The following is a 17,554-nucleotide window of genomic DNA, read 5'->3' on the forward strand; positions in this document are numbered from 1 at the left end:
ATAAATCTAACAGAACCTCCTTGTAAGGCTTTCATGCAGTGAAGCACAGACCTGCAGAGCATGCATAAAAGATGTTAGATTTGCATGATACACATATTCAGGAGGGCTTGCAAATCTTTCACTCTCACTCACAATGATGTGCCTCTGACAGAGACAGGTTGTTTGAAAAATATGAACATTATGTATTAGTAACATTGTGTATATTGTTGATATACATTTGTACTTTTGTGCCTGTAGGATAACTCTTAGATTGGGTATATAAATGGCAAATGCAATACAAAGTGATTAGTCTTTCATTTTTAAACTAAGAAATTACCACTAAAATGTCAGGTTGTTCTTTCACTGTGTTTGTGATAGTTTCCGGTGATTTTAATATTGAGTTTAAAATATTGAAAACCAATGTCTGTAGGTAATTAAAGGCATTGCTTTTAAAGTCTCCATCTGAGCCATTACTATTAGACATCATTTATTTGGCCTCTAATCTGTGCTGCATTAGCGTTCATTTAGTCCACTGCAAATTACCCAGGGTTCTCACTTCAGTTACTAAGCAAAGACAAGGAAACTAAGGATGAGAAAACAGAGGCATTAGTTAGATAGATGGAGTCCATAGAAGTGGGGACAGTGCTGGAGAACTGGCATACAACTAATGCTGTTGCTAAGGGAGATGGAACAAATCCTGGGAACCATACACTAGTCAGCTTAATCTACATTAAAATAAGTGATAGAGCATGTGCAGACAGAAAATATAATTTAGAAAAATACCCCATGTGAATTCTGCAAAACTAAGTCATGCTTAACGAACCTGATAGAGTTCTTTGAAAAGTTAACAGAAAGAGTAGACAAGGCTAATGTAGATGTTGTATACATAGATTTTCAAAAAAAACCTTTGATAAACTAAGACATGGTAGGTTCATGACAAAAGTAAAGGCATGTGGAGTCAGGACAAATAGCTGAATGGAAAGCAAATTGGCTAAAAAGGTGTATAGCTAACACTGACAAAGATTGCAACTCAATACAGAACATTAGAAAATTTGCAAACTGGCCAATAAAGTGGCAAATGGTCTTGAATATAGATAAATGTGGGGAGATGCACTTTGGTAGAAAAATACAAATATCACCTACACCTTAGAAAATAAGAAACTGAACAGAGTAGAAGTTCAAAGAGATCTTAGGGATACAAGTGAACAAATCACTGAAGGCTGCATCTCAGATTAGCAAAGCATTTCCGAATGCTAACAAAGCACTGGTTTTTATTTTTAGAGGTGTAGAATTCAAAAGTAGTGAAGTTCTATTAAACTTGTGCATGACCCTGGTCAGTCCGCACTTAAGTGTTATGAACAGTTTTGGCCTCCATAGCACAAAAGGACATAAAAGCCCTGGAGAAAATGCAAAAAAGATTTACAACAATGGGGCCATAAATACAAGCTAGTTACTAATAAATCCAAGAAGGAAAAAAAAAGGAGAAATTTCTTTACTCAGAGTGCTTAGAATGTGGAATTCAGCATCTCAGGAAGTGGTTGAGGCAAATCATTTGTTTAGGTTCCTTTTGAAAGTATCTAAATACATAGGGAAAAAAGAATAGAAAGATACTTTGAAAGACTGAGGTGAAGATGGTAGAATTGGAGGAAACTCAATACGGAGTATAGATTTCAGCCTGGACTAGTTGGGCCAAATGCCCTTTTTCTCTGCTGTATCTTCCATAATGTAATGCAAACTGTTGGAACTGCATGTGTGCAAATATGGGTTACAAGAAGATTGAGGTAGTGTGCGATGTCCTTCAGTGAGCTAGATACTGGTACTCACTTGACTCATAAATAATATCCACTTGGGGGAAGAGTCAGATAACACATGGAACGCCACCCCAATTAAGGTGTCGGTGCTTTCTCAATGTATAAGCTGCTTAAATCTATATAACTTCTGCTAGCAATAAAAGTACAATAAATAGGTTGTGCACATGTAATTGATTTGTCATTAAAACCAAGACTGATGCTGGTTCAGCGAGTTGCAGGTTTTTTCATATGGATGATATGATTTTATAAAACATTGCTGTAAGTAGATTTAATATGAAGAAAGGTCAGCCAACCTTCCTATTTTTTCTTTTTTTAAAACGAGGCAAGTTAGACCATAGAGCTGGAGGCAAGAGGCAATCAAAAAGATTGTTTTGGAGAGAAGCAGAGTGGAGCAGAAGCAGGGTAGAAAATGAAAATGAGTAAAGCAACAGCTTGAATCTGCATTAAAATTGGCCTTTTCACTCAGACTATAAGAATACCTAGTGTGGAAAATGTGACATTGGTGGAAGGGTAGATGTACTTCTAAAGTTCACTTCTTACAGTGTGAAATATACCTCGGTCTGGCATCCCTGCTCCAGCTTCCCTACTAATCAGTGAAATCTTAAACATGGAGTTCTTTTGAATATTAACTTTAAGGTAAATAGGTCCAGTAGAAATATAATCCACTTCTTTTGAAATTATACTGGGTCAATAAGTTGTAAACAACTTCAACTTTCACAGTTGCATTAGATCAGTATTCATTCACAAGTTATCGATTAGTTGAAATGGCTTGTCTACCTAAATAGTTTTAGTAAAGAAATTAAAAGCAGCGGATTAGTTAATGGAAAAGAGAAACTTATTTTAAAGTACAGGTGAAGACCAATTTCATCCAGTATGAGCAGTATCCTTTTAAATATGCAGTTTGTACCCTACCTGAAAATTTCTGAATTCTACATCTGCACATGATAACATCATATATTTTTAATTCAGTCCTTTGATTTACAAATATACTTGCTATTTTCTGCAGTGTATAAGTAACCATAACTTTATGATATCTGCTTAATACAGACATGTACGAATTTATGTTATAAGCCCTGCGTTTCGATATAACAGATGTAAGAAAAGAATAAAGAAGTAGTTTGGCAAATCTTCTCTTGCAGTGTATGTAAGAAATGAAGTATGTAGTGTTGGCATTAAATCTTTTCATTCGCTTTCTTACTTTATTGGAACTTTGCTCTGTTGTATTCCTCCTGAGTTTTTCAATCAACCTTTACTGATATTTCATATTTCCAGATATAAAAATATAATCTGCATAATCCCTGCCCCGTTTGAGCTTTGAATTTGGCTGTTCGCAAGTGGCCTCTGCGTGCCAAAAAAATGCAGACTAAATTTCAGGCCTTAATTCACATAGAAATTATAACTGCATCTACTCAGTACTGCAGTGAGGCAAAAGACTAAGGTGGTTGTATTCCTTTACTACAACCAAATCAAAATACTGCAGGCGTTGGAAATCTGACATGAAAATGCTAGAAAAACTCAGGTCTGGCAGCATCTGTGGAGAGAGAAACTGAGTTAACGTTTCAGGTCTACGACCTTTCAATAGAACATTCTGTTGAGAGGTCACCAACCTGAAATAATAACCCTGTTTCTCTATCCACAGATGCTGCCAGACATGCTAAGTATTTCCAGCATGTTATGTTTTGTATGCCTTTACTTTTGGGCCTAGATTTGATGATTATTGAAAATTCAGTCTGAACCTCATCACCCTTGACGTACATGAGCTTTCTTTTAATTTTTTGCCCACTCCAAATAATTTTTCAAGGAACCATTTGGCTGCTTAGATTTTCAAAAATGGTTGTCCACAAATACGTAGACTCAAGGTTCATGCTTATGATTCTCCTTTATTGATAAATTACCAAGCTTCCTTCCTCTCCTTTCCTAAACACGTAGATTTGATGTTTTAGAACAGCTGCACAATGCCTTCTGATATTCTATAACCCTCAACAGTGAGTGCTGACATCATATTGGACCCCAAGAAATAACCAGAAGAAGCTATAGATAAAGATCAACTCTGGCTAAAATTCTACTACCTAATCCAAGAATGCTAACACTGAAGTAGTTTCCTACCATTACCCCAGCTCAGATTAGCAAATTCAGCAGCACATAGGGTTCAAACCTCAGACCTTCTCGACCTTCAAGGCTCACCACTCACTTGATAAATTCACACCATTGTGGAAGCACCAGGCCTGATCATATTGAAAGTTTTTATTGTGCTTGTGCAAAAAAAAATAGTTCTGAAAGTAAAATAAAGGTTGCATTTGTATTTGTAATACACCACTTAAATAATTTATGAGGTGTAATGGACCAGAAATAGGTATGAAGACTCATGGGTCCTGATCTCTATCCTTTTTGTGCATCCTACAGATTTATGGAGATATTTCATATGGGCAGGAAACTATTAGATGAAACAGACAGGAACGGCATCATAATATTAAAACAATGGCATATGTGATTTCGTCTTTCACACTATTTTGTTATTTGTGCATGCCAGGCACCATGCATATTATACCATGTACAATGCATATTTATAGTTGTTAGGGAACTTCATTTTGGTTCCCGTGTTAGAGAAGTGCTTTTAAAGCCATTTCTTACGACTTCCTTAATTTTTGAATTTTCCCCTGCTGCCATCTTTTGGTAATTATTTTGTTTTTATTTTCTTCTATAACTCCAAAATTGTCATCAAAAAATCTTCTATTAGGCAACCCTATACATTGTAGCTTTTCAAAGAGGGATGAGCAAGAAGACCAGGACCAGCAAAGCAATGCTAGGCAGATCGTGCTGCACCAACATTATCATATGCCCATCTGCCAGGTTGTTAGAAACATGCGCATGCATCTTGTTTTGGTTGAGGATTAGTACAATTTCCAAGTGAGGCCATAATATCAGACTTTTAGCCTACCACCTTTTAGCCTATTTTCGATCTTTTTCCCACCACAGTCCCCTCCCTCCCCCCCCACCAACTGTCACTTCCTCATGTTGTTCTTTCCAGAGTGCTTACCCTTGTCCAGCTATTATCACATTCGCTTTCTATCCTTAATGTCACCATTAGCACCTCCTGCAGCCAGTACCACCACCAATAACACCCTTTGACCTTTTGTTTATGACATCTTTGGCAATCACTCCTTTGCCTCCACCTATCGCCTGCCTTCTACCCAGCTTCACCTGCTCCACTCCCCTTAATCAGTATAAATTTCACCAAATTGTTACTTCTCTTAGCTCCGAAGAAGTCATACAGACTGGAAACGTCATCTCTGTCTTTCTCTCCACAGGTGCTGTCAGACCAGCTGAGTTTTTCCAGCATTTTTTGTTTTTGTTTCTGTTTCAGATTTCCAGCATCCGCAGTATTTTGCCTTTACCTTAGATTTTTTAGCCCCTCTGTTCTGTCATTCCTTTTTAATTATCTATTCCTTTTGTTTTCACCCCACATTCATTTCATTTCAATTGTACCGCGATTTTTATGCTACCATTAGAATGTTCCCCACATACACCAAGATTGTTACCTGGAGCTTTGGATAGTTATGCAAGGGCAGCTAACCCCAGTAGTAGCATTCTTTTGAGTTCAAGCCTCTGACCATTACTAGAGCATATTATCTAGGTTGTCACTTTGATGTTGTAATGAGGGTATGCTGCATGTTGGAGATAAAAGTTGCTATATAAATGCAAGTTCTCTCCTTAAATAATATGATCCACAAAAATTGTGTGCTGCTAGAAAGTTACAATTTTTTAAGGATTTGGTCTGATTGTTAACCACTTAGAACTGAGCAGTATACTTAAATCAGGGCCAATCATTGCTCATGATAAATGTGTCCATGTATACCAGAATGGTAAAAAGGATGCTTTATTAATGGCTGCTTCTGTTTGTCAGAGTGGTTTAATGACTATTAATGGCCTACTCCTGATCCTAATTCATATGTTCGTATGACTATATGATCCCTTTATCACAAGACATGCCTGTTTACTGATGCAAAAGTTACCTAATTGTATTTTACCTGATTAATACAATATATTCTAAATTTGGCTTTCAAGGAATATGTAAGATGTATTAATTGTATTCAGATGTTGGGTATTAATCGGTGACTCACCTGTGTTCTTATATAGGCGCACGTTGAAAAAGGGCTGTGCCTTTGCAACTGTGCAATGTGTATCTACAAGTAAAAGCTTGTCTCCAGTATTCTGTCCTATTCTTTACTAACTATCTAAGTTTTAACAAGATGTAGTATTCCATATTTTTTTTTATTAGATTACTGTGAAGACCTGTTTCATTCTGCTTTATTTATTTCCCAACTTTGTGTCAGACTATTTCCAATACTTGTTGCAACAGTAAGTTATGAGGGAATGGCTGGCATTGACCATATAAGGAAGTACCTTCAGCAACCTGCCCTCTTTGCTGCTTTACCTCAGCAGCCCATCAATGAGGCATTCTTTGCAGGAATATTGCAGTGAATAGGCTACATCTTGACTTCTTCCACACCACCTAATTGTACTATGGCAACAGCCCATAACCGTGCAGAGCGCTGTTATTTATCAATAATGATGTTTCTTCTTCAAAGGTCTTTCATGTCAATCCGGGGTGAGCTGATTCCGTATCTGGTCCGAAAGCAGTTTGCTGCTCCTAGCTCTTCTCAGCTTTCTAAAGCTGATGCCGATGAAGATCAGAAGAGAAACTCCAAATCTATAGGTTAGTCCAGTGAGCTGTGTTGGACTTAATGAGCATTATAATCATGGCAGGACTGCAGTCTTAGCCTACGCAAAATCAAAAATAGATTTGATTAATTTTTTTACTTTATTCTAAGAATATAATATATTCATGCAGGGGAGTATTTTCCATTTGGAGATCGTATCTTTTACGAATTTGAAAAGTAAAAGTGTTTCTAATTTTTCATTATGAGAAGGCCTACTGGTCTCCCTCTAGGAATACCCTGATCGGGGGTCCCGCTTTACTTTTCCCTTACCTCAAGAGACTAAATACTTTAAAATAGATTTACAAGTTTAAGCTAGTTGTTCAAATATGAGCTGTTTTAATTTAAAAACTTTGGGCAGGATTTTTGGGTCGTCGGGTGGGCGCAGTGGGCAAGTGGAGCAGCCGGGAAATGGCCTGCCACCCGCGAACAGTCCCTGACAGTGATTTCACACTAGCTGGCCAATTAACGGCCAGTCAGAGTGAAACGCACGCTGAAAGGCTCAGCGCTGCCTGGGTGGGGGCTGAAGTCAGCGCGGGCGCTGGGAGCACGCAGTGAAAGCTCCCTGTAGGCAGAGAGCTGCCTCAGGAAGCTGAAGAATATAAAACCATCAAATAAAGATTTATAAATGCAGAAAAAAATATCCATACATCGGACTCACTTACCTAAACATGTGCATGATAAAAATTCTGCCCAAACATTTTCATTTTTTTTACATGTAATTGCGGAAACCTCACCCGCCCTTGGATGAGGTTTCCTGAAAAACGCAAAGGCCGCCTGGCCTATTCGCCCACCCACCAACCGTAAGGTTGGACAGGCAGCGAAAATTCACTGCTAATACTTTAATGGCCTTAATAGGCCTCTTAATTGTCAGCGGGCGCACTGTTGACTCTTGGGATGTAAAATTCTGCCCTTGGACACTCAATGTATGCTAAATTTCACACTGATACAATATTAATTTATATTCCCAGCACAGCATTTACAAGAGTGTACATTGATGCTATATATTGTCAGTTTTAAAGAGGGATTTAATTTAAATTTAGATTCAGTTTAATTTAGTTGCATGCGCCTAATTATTCAGCTTGAAATAACCCTTTAAACTGTTTTAGATTCAGGAGGAAGGAAAGGATGCATAAGGACCTGTTGAGCCTGAGGGGTGACACAAGTTGGCGCAGAGTGGGTTAGGGATCCCTTTGTTTAACCACCTCTATCATTGAGGGTGATTCTGACCATTCCTAATCTGACATACATCTCTTGCAGGCAGGGTTCTGGTTCTGAATATGGAGTTAGGTCTATGGTGGGTTTTCCCCTTGCCACTGCAGAAACAAATGCATTCTGCCTTTTCAACCTTCTTTCCAATGCGTGTGTTTTCAGTTGGCAATGAGATTGGTCTTCTGTTGGCTTTTGCTCATTAATACACTCTCTCAAAGCGCCTCTTATATCTTGCAACTCTTATCTAAAGGTATCATTCTCTTGTGTGCATTCTGTGGATAAAGCGGAACCGGTGGATATACTGTACTTAGATTTCCAGAAGACATTTGATAAAGTGCCACATCAGAGGTTATTGCAGAAAATAAAAGCTCATGGTGTAGGGGGTAACATATTGGTATGGACAGAAGATTGGCTGGCTAACTGGAAGCAGAGAGTAGACATAAATGGGTCTTTTTCAGGTTGGCAAGATGGAACAAGTGGGTGCCACAGGGATCAGTGCTGGGGCTTCAGCTGTTCACAATTTTTATAAATTGGATGAAGGGATGAATGGGATGGTTGCCAAATTTGCTGATGACACAAAGATAGGTAGGAAAGTAAGTTGCGAAGAGGACATAAGAAGACTACAAAAAGATATAGATAGGTTAAGTGAGTGGGCAAAGATCTGGCAAATGGAGTATAATGTGGGAAAATGTGAAATTGTTCATTTTGACAGGAAGAATAAAAGAAAAGCATATTATCTAAATGGTGAGAGAAGCAGAGCTTTGAGATGTGGAGGGATCTGGGTATCTTAATGCAACAACCACAGAAGGCTAGTATGTAGATACAGCATGTAATTAGGAAAGCTAATAGAATGTTATCATTTATTGGAAGGGGAATTGAATACAATAGTAAGGAGGTTATGCTTCAGTTATACAGAGCACTAGTGAGACCACATCTGGAATACTGTGTACAGTATTGGTCACCTTATTTAAGGAAGGATGTAAATGCATTGGAAGCAGTTCGAGAATGTTTAACAGACTAATACCTGGAATGGGCGGGTTGTCTTATGGGGTAAGGTTGGACAGGCTAGGCTTGTGCCCACTGAAGTTTAGAAGAGTATGAGGCGATTTGATTGAAACGTATAAGATCCTGAAGGGTCTTGACAGGGTGGATGTGGAGAGGATATTTCCTCTTGTGGGAGAATCTGGAACTAGGAGTCACTGTTTAAACATAAGGGGTCACCCATTTAAAACAGAGATGAGGCAAACATTTTTCTGAGGGTCGTGAGTCTTTGGAACTCTCTTCCTGAAAAAAGGTGGTGGAAGCACTGTCTGAATATTTTTAAGGCAGAGGTGGATAGATTCTTGATGAGCAAGAGGGTGATAGGTTATCAGGGGTAGGCGGGATGCAGATTTGAAGTTACTATCAGATCAGCCATGATCTTATTAAATGGCGGAGCAGGCTCGATGGGCCGAATGACCTACTCCTCCTTCTTAGTATGTTTGTAAGTTTTGTCTGTACTCCTTTGCCTCAGCGCTAGGCATACTGGCTGTCATGCTTACATAAATTTGTTGATGCAACATCGATGTTGTATAATCAGCTCAAGATCTTGGATCCAGAAATGTAGATTGGCTGGTTCTTTCCTGTGGAGCTCCTTTTCTTCTGTTCTCTTTTCCATCTCCTGTATGGCTTCACCACCTCGCAGTGCACAATAGTATACACTGTACACCAGAAGGCCTCTACCTTTTGCTGGCTTCCACTTTTTGTTGTCCACCTAACCATCAATAAAGGTAGCAATGTACTGAAAGCACATTTAGTCTTGTTCACCAAACATTCGGCCTGTAATGTTTGGCACTCTTCACTGGAGATGCCGTCAAGTTTCCCCATGTAGTGAACATGGCCAGTAGGAGTAAGAGGAAGAGCAAGCAGGGAGAAATTACTGAACACAGTGGGACTGGGGGTCGGAAATGCATTTGTTTCAATGCGAGAAGTATAACAGGCAAGGCAGATGAGCTTAGAGCTTGGATTAGTACTTGGGACTATGATGTTATTGCTATTACAGAGACTTGGTTGAAGGATGGACAGGATTGGCGATTGGCAGATAAATGTTCCAGCATTTAGATGTTTCAGGCAGGATAGAGAGGGATGTAGAAGAGGTGGGGGAGTTGCACTACTGGTTAAGGAGAATATCACAGCTGTACAACAGGAGGACACCTCGGAGGGCTCATGCAGCAAGGCAATATGGGTAGAGCTCCGGAATAGTAAGGGCGCAGTCACAATGTTGGGGGTTTACTATAGGCCTCCCAATTGCCAGCGGGAGATTGAGGAACAGTTATGTAGGCACATTTTGGAAAGATGTAAAAGCAATAGGGTTGTTGTGGTGGGTGATTTTAACTTTCGCTATATTGACTGGGAATCACTGGGTTTGGATGGTGCAGAATTTGTAAGGTGCATCCAGGAGGGCTTCCTGAGACAATATGTAGATTATCCAACTAGGGAAGGGGCAATACTGGACCTGGTATTAGGGAATGAACCCGGCCAGGTGGTCGAAGTTTCAGTAGGGGAGCATTCGGGAAAAGTGACCATAATTCAGTAAGTTTCAAGGTACTGGTGGATAAGGATAATAGGAGTCCTCGGGTTAAGGTGCTTAATTAGGGGAAGGCTAATTATAACAATATTAGGCAGGAACTGAGGAATCTAGACTGGAGGCGGATGTTTGAGGGCAAATCAACAACTGACATGTGGGCGGCTTTCAAACATCAGTTGATAAGAATTCAGCACCAGCATGTTCCTGCTAGGATGAAGGATAAGTATGATGAGTTTCAGGAACCTTAGATAACGAAGGATATTGTGAGATTGGTCAAAAAGAAAAGGGAAGCATTCGTAAGGGCTAGAAGGCTAGGAACAGATGAAGCCCATGGAGATATAAAGATAGTAGGAAGAAACATAAGCAAGGGGTCAGGAGGGCTAAAAGGGGCCATGAAAAGTCATTGGCAACCAGGATTAAGGAAAATCCCAAGGCCTTTTATACATATGCAAAAAGCAAGAGGGTAGCCAGGGAAAGGGTAGGCCCACTCAGGGACAGAGATGGGAATCTGTGTGTGGAACCTGAAGAAATGGGAGAGATACTAAATGAGTACTTCTCATCAGTATTCACCAAAGAGAAGAACTTAGCGGTCGATTTGTCTAGGGAAGAGTGTGCAAATAGCCTGGATCATGTTGAGATCAAAAAAGAGGTGTTAGGCGTCTTGAAGAATATTAAGGTGGATAAGTCCCCAGGGCCAGATGGGATCTACCCCAGAGTACTGAGGGAGGCAAGGGTGGAGATTGCTGGGGCCTTGACAGAAATCTTTGTATCCTCACTGGCTATGGGTGAGGTCCCAGAGGACTGGAGAATGGCCAGTGTTGTTCCATTGTTTAAGAAGGGTAGCGGGGATAATCCAGGAAATTACAGGCTGGTGAGCCTTACGTCAGTGGTAGGGAACTTATTGGAGAAGATTCTTCGTGACAGGATTTTCTACCATTTGGAAGCAAATGGGCGTATTAGTGAGAGGCAGCATGGTTTTGTGAAGGGGAGGTTATGTCTCACTAACTTGATCGAGTTTTTCGAGGAAGTGACAAAGATGATCGACGATGGAAGGACAGTGGATGTTATCTACATGGATTTCAGTAAGGCCTTTGACAAGGTCCCTCATGGCAGACTGGTACAGAAGGTAAAGTCGCACGGGATCAGAGGTGAGCTGGTAAGATGGATACAGAATTGGCTTGGTCATAGAAAAAAGGGGGTAGCAGTGGAAGGGTGCTTTTCTGAATGGCGAGCTGTGACTAGTGGTGTTCCGCAGGGATCATTGCTGGGACCTTTGCTGTTTGTAGTATACGTAAATGATTTGAAGGAAAATGTAACTGGGCTAATTAGTAAGTTTGCAGACGACACTAAGGTTGGAGGAGTTGCAGATAGTGAAGAGGAGTGTCAAAGGATACAACGGGATATAGATCGGTTGGAGACTTGGGCGGAGAAATGGCAGATGGAGTTTAATCCGGACAAATGCGAGGTAATGTATTTTGGAAGGTCTAATAATGAAAGGTAGGAATTATACAGTAAATGGCAGAACCCTTAAATGCATCGACGGGCAGAGGGATCTGGGTGTACAGGTCCACAGGTCAATGAAAGTTGCAACACAGGTGGATAAGGTAGTCAGGAGGGCATACTTACCTTCATCGGCAGGGGTATTGAGTATAAAAGCTGGGAAGTCATGCTGCAGCTGTATAGAACCTTGGTTAGGCCACACTTGGAATATTGCGTGCAATTCTGGTCGCCACATTGCCAGAAGGATATGGAGGCGTTGGAGAGGGTGCAGAGGAGGTTTACCAGGATGCTGCCTGGTCTGGACCTTATTAGCTATGAGGAGAGGTTGGAGAAACTCAGATTGTTCTCACTAGAGCGACGGAGGTTGAGGGGCGACTTGATAGAAGTTTACAAAATTATGAGTGACATGGACAGAGTAGATAGAAGCATTTTCCCAGGGTGGAAGAGTCAATTACTAGGGGACATAGATTTAAGGTGAGAGGAGAAAACTTTAGAGGAGATATGCAGGGCAAGTTTTTTACACAGAGGGTAGTGAGTGTCAGGAATTCGCTGCCAGAGGAGGTGGTGGAAGCAGGTTCAATAGTGGTGTTTAAGAGGCAGCTTGACAAATACATGAATAGGATGGGATTAGAGGGATACGGACCCCGGAAGTGCAAAATGTTTTAGTTTGACAGGCAATATGATCGGCACAGGCTTGGAGGGCCGAAGGGCCTGTTCCTGTGCTGTACTTTTCTTTGTAATGTGAGGATATAGTCTTCATGGCTATCATTTGGTCCGTATTTGTCCATATAACATTTCCTAGCTCGAGCTGTTAACCGTATGGGTCCTAACTTCCACTTTTGATATTTTTGCCAATCAGGTGTCCGACCTTTTAGTCTTGTCCCTTCGCGATTGCTAAGAACTGTCAGTTTATTAAAGGGAAAGGAAAAGATATACATATTGATTCGCAACAGACTTTTACACCTTCGATTTGGACGATTACCCCAGCTAGAAGTGTAAAGGTTCCCTTGCTAGCAGCGATTTCTCACAAATCCTGCCCAAGAAACACCCAGAACCTCCACGACTCTAGCTGAACTTGCAAACAGCAAGATGGTTCTCAAACCCCACTTTTAACCCTCAAATCAGTTCTGTTGTAATTATCCAATTGGCCATTGTTGTTACTGATTTAATTTTATTGGATTTGGCCATTTATGCACATTGTTCCATGGAAAAGAACAATGGGACATTTCATGGTCTTTCTTTTATCTGAGTTTGAACAAGTTTGAACATTCATTCTCTTGTACCTGCTTCAGACAGTCAAGGGCAGTGACACTGCATGCTCTGTGTTCCAACAGATAGTGCTGCGGCAGCGAATTAATACATGAACTTCAAACAGCACATTATCCAACCTTTTAATAAGTACTTCATTAATTACTTTTCCTTCAATTATACATTGAAGCTCACTATTTATTCGATTATCTGTTGCTACCTGGTTGCTTTCATACATTAATTAATTAATACATGCGAATGACTATAAAGTACAGAGTACAAAAGTAGCTTCTTTGGCCCAATGTTAGTACAAGATGGCGTCTTGAACTTGTTAGCTTACTACATTAATATCATGTCAAAACTTCCCTGTAAATGGTCGAGTTAAACTAAAATCTACTGTCCAGGTCTGCTTAGCATATTTATGCAGTAATTTAACAGCTTTAAGCAGAGGGGCTTCCCTTTTGTTCTATGTAGAAACTAAATATCATGTGCCCCGACTGACATGTCTCACAGGATCTTTGACCAGTTGTGATTACATTGAGTCAGTTCTCCTGATCCTAGATCACTATTTTAATGAGGTTATCAGTAGAAACTCCAAAGAGCAGAAGTGGAGTATTATAACCCTATCTTACGTTGGCATAGTGAATTCCTGATGCCAGTCATTCAATCGTGGACAACATAAGGCAGGCATTTTTTTCCCCCTTAGGATGGGTCATTCCCTTGCAACAGCCTTGTGGACTATTAAACAGTAGTGATGTATGGCACAGAGTGAGCCAATTACATCTCTATTTTAAAAGCTGAAACCTTAGTGTGTTTCCTTCACACTACCTTAAGTACACTGCAGTAAATGGTAAAATCCTTAATACTACTGTAATTTTTTTTAAAAATCCAATGAGGTCAGGAATCTTCCCACCTCACCAGGTCAAATATTCTGCATCCAGAGAGATGAAGTCTGCAATAGACTCAACCTAACAGACCAGGGCCAGTATTTTAAATCCAGTCGAATTGAACACGCTGCAGCAGTGGTCTTTCATGTAATCCACTTGTTGCCTGAACCTCTTGCCCCACATAAAACCTGGGAGAGTTGCAGTAGGCTTATTGTTTCATACTATTAATCTGGAGGCAGGATGGAGTTGGGGAGCTATATCATCCCCCCTTAAAGGAAACCGAGCATCGGTCACTAGATTTTTCTAAAAGAGAAAGCAACTTGAGAATTATGACTAGTTGTAGCATTGTATTTTTGTAAACTTTTTTTTCAGGCATTTTTGGGAGAGGTAAGTTTTTGTTCAGTGTATATATGGTCTTCAAGAATGGTGCTCTGAGGGAAATTAATGAATGCAAAATCCCCAAGGTGAAATTGGAAGGGCATTATTAGAGTTAAGAACCAAGTTATGTATGTTTTTTAAATTCCTTTAAAATGGAACATTTTTTATAAATGCAAGACATGACAAAAGGTCTCTTCACTTTGGTTTCCTACCACATTATCAATAAGCTGTCATTGGAGTTTGGAACTCTGTTTGATATCTGCGCAATTTGTAAGTATTTAATTTGATCATGTATATTTAGGGGATATAACACCATGTCTCATTTTGCCTATGGAACCTGGATTCGGATGAAAGTCTCTCTATGATAAGTCTATGTCAAATGTATTTGGTCAGCTTCAACCCTGTTCTTAATTGAGCAGTTTCTAGTTGGTGCGAATCCAGTACACCAACTTGACCATAATGTAGCTAAAATTGGTAGAGAATTGTCAGTCCTATTCAAAGACGCCAGTTTTAGAATTTTAATTCATGCCAAAATTTCACTGCTATTGTGAATCCTCATTGTTGCATGATCTTTTGTTCAATTTGTTAATTCACTTTGCAGTCATTTTGCTCAGCATTAATTGTGCTTACAGGTTTGTTTGTGTGTTTGTTCAAGATATATTCAGTTATGCAAAAGAGGATGAACTTCTGAATTTAGCCAGAGAAAAATCATTTTGGAATGATCACCATGGGGATATGAATGATCCATATCATGGAACCAAACTTCGTTGCTATGTTCATATTATGAAGGAAGGGGTATGCTATCGTGTAAATACTCTAGCTTCATATATTGAAGCTAACCGACAGGTAAGAGGTGTATCTTAATAGTGCAATCACTATTTTTATTTAAGTAGCTGTCTATCCATGAGGAGGATCAAAATTGATCATTTAAACAATTGTTGTGAATAACATCCTTTTTATTTATTGCTGCAAATTGCTGATCATTGTTAGGGATGGAGGGATGTGAAATATTGAAAATATATTTTTAACCGTGAGTATGGGTTTCAACGTGGAGATAATGAAAATAACTAAACTCAGCAATGTGAAAATTTACTTAGAAGGTATAGAGCCATAACCAGAGTACTTCATTGATCTTGTAATTTTAACTGTGTATATACTGATTCAGGCCCTGTAAGCTACCCAACTGAGTAGCGCAGTCTTTAGGTTCACGCCTCGTCTCAGCAAGAAGCGAGCACGATGGGATTTGTACCTGCCTGATTGGAACAGGGCGGTGTTTAGAACGTATATCTTTAGCTTAATTATATAAGTGAGGCCCCAGCCCTTACTGATCTTGAGCTGGGGAGCTGTTTTTTAATTCATTCATTGAATTTGAGCATTGCTGGCAAAGCCAGCATTTTTTGCCCATCCCTAATTCCCCTTAAGGTGGTGTTGAGGCACCTTCTTCAGCTGCTGCAGTCCACGTGCTAAAGATACTCCCACCATGCTGTTAAGTAGAAAGTTGCAGGATTTTGACACAGCTGCAATGATGTAACGGTGATATATTTCCAAGTCAGGATGGTGTGTGACTTGGAGGGGATCTTTCAGGTGGTGGTGTTCCCATGCAGTTACTGCCCTTGTTCTTCCCGAGTCACGTGTTTGGAATGGGCTGTCTAAGAAGCCTTAACAAGTTGCTGCAGGGCATCTTGTAGGTAGTGCATACTGCACCTGCAGTTTGCTAGTGGTGAAGAAATTGAATATTTAAGATGGTGGATGGGGTACCAATCAACTCGGCTGCTTTGTCCTGCATATCAAACTTTGTGAATGTTTGGAGCTGCAACCATCCAGGCAAGTGGAAAGTATTCTATCACACTCTTGACTTGCCACTTGTAGACGGTACCAAAGGCTTTGGAGAGTCAGGAGGTGAATTACCTGCTGCAGAATACACAGCCTCTGACCTGCTATTGTAGCCACAATATTTCTCTGGCTGGTCCAGTTAAGTTTCTGCTCAATGATGAGCACCCCCGCCACCCAAAGATGTTGTTAGTAGAGAATCTGGCAATGAAGTCTAAATGTTATCCAGTTCTTGCTGTATGCAGAAATGTACTTCTCCGTTATCCAAGGAGTTGCGATGGAACTGAACAATATGCAGTCATTAATGAATATCCTCATTTCAGACTTTATGATGGAGAGACGATCATTGATGAAGCAGTTGAAGATGTTTGGGCCTAGGACACTACCCTGAAGAATTACTGCAGCATTATCCTGGCGCTGAGGTGATTGACCACTTCTAACCACAACCATTTTCCTTTGTGCTAATTATGACTTCAGCCAGTGGAGAGTTTTCCTCTCTGATTCCCATTGACTTAATTTTACTGGGGTCTCTTGATGCCACACTAAGTCAACAACAGTTGCTGTCATCTCATTTCTGATATTCAGCCCTTCTGTCCGTATTTGGGCCAGGAATGCAATGATGTTTGGAAACAAGTGGTCCTGGCGGAACTCAAACTGAGCATCAGTGAGCAGGTTATTGATGAGCAAGTGCCACTTGATAGAACTGTCAATGCCTCCTTCCATCACTTTGCTGATGATTGAGAGTAGACCAGTGGGGCTTTAAGTGGCTGGATTAGATTTGTCCTGCTTCTTGTGGACAGGACATAGCTGGGCAATTTTCCACTTTGTCAGGTAGATGCCATTGTTGTAGCTGTACTGGAACAGCTTGGCTAGAAGCGTGTCTAGTTCCGAAGTACAAGTTTTCAGCTCTATAACCAGAATGTTGGCAGTGCCCTTAGCTATTTCTAGATAACACGTGGATTGAATCAAATTGTGAAAGGCTTGGCAGCTGTGATGCTGGGGATCTTGAGAAGATCAAGATGGATCGTTCACTTGGCACTTCTATCTGAACTTGGTTGCAAATGCTTCAGCCTCGTCTTATGCAGTCACATGCTGAGCTCCACCATTATTGTTCATGGAGCCTTCTCCCCCCATTGGCAGTTTAATTATCCACCATCTTCATTAATGGATGTGCAGGATTGCGAGCTTTGATCAGATTGGTCAATTGTGGGATTGTTTAGCTCCGGCTGTAGCATGTTGCTTCCTGTTTGTAGCATGCAGGTAGTCCTGTGCTGAAGATTCACCAGATTGGCACCTCATTTTTAGGTATGCCTGGTTTGGTTCTGGCATGCTGTTCTACACTCCCCATTGAACTGAAGTAGGTCCCCTGGCTTGAAGATAATGGTAGAGTGAGGGCAATGGTGGATTGAGCCATGTGGTTACATG

At 40.4% G+C, this 17,554-nt stretch overlaps 1 protein-coding gene across 2 annotated transcripts in view; it reads left to right on the forward strand.

Annotated features, from left to right (window-relative positions):
* eif2b3 (eukaryotic translation initiation factor 2B, subunit 3 gamma) overlaps positions 1-17,554 on the forward strand; it is a 113,013-nt gene that overhangs the window by 54,622 nt on the left and 40,837 nt on the right. For both annotated transcript variants that reach the window (XM_078560949.1, XM_078560950.1), the window contains exons 7-8: positions 6,380-6,507; positions 14,955-15,145. In XM_078560949.1, the coding sequence (XP_078417075.1) occupies positions 6,380-6,507; positions 14,955-15,145 (319 nt within the window). The remainder of the gene's footprint in view (positions 1-6,379; positions 6,508-14,954; positions 15,146-17,554) is intronic.

This window comes from Cetorhinus maximus, chromosome 17, assembly GCF_964194155.1.
Source record: "Cetorhinus maximus chromosome 17, sCetMax3.hap1.1, whole genome shotgun sequence".
Classification (NCBI taxonomy): domain Eukaryota; kingdom Metazoa; phylum Chordata; class Chondrichthyes; order Lamniformes; family Cetorhinidae; genus Cetorhinus; species Cetorhinus maximus.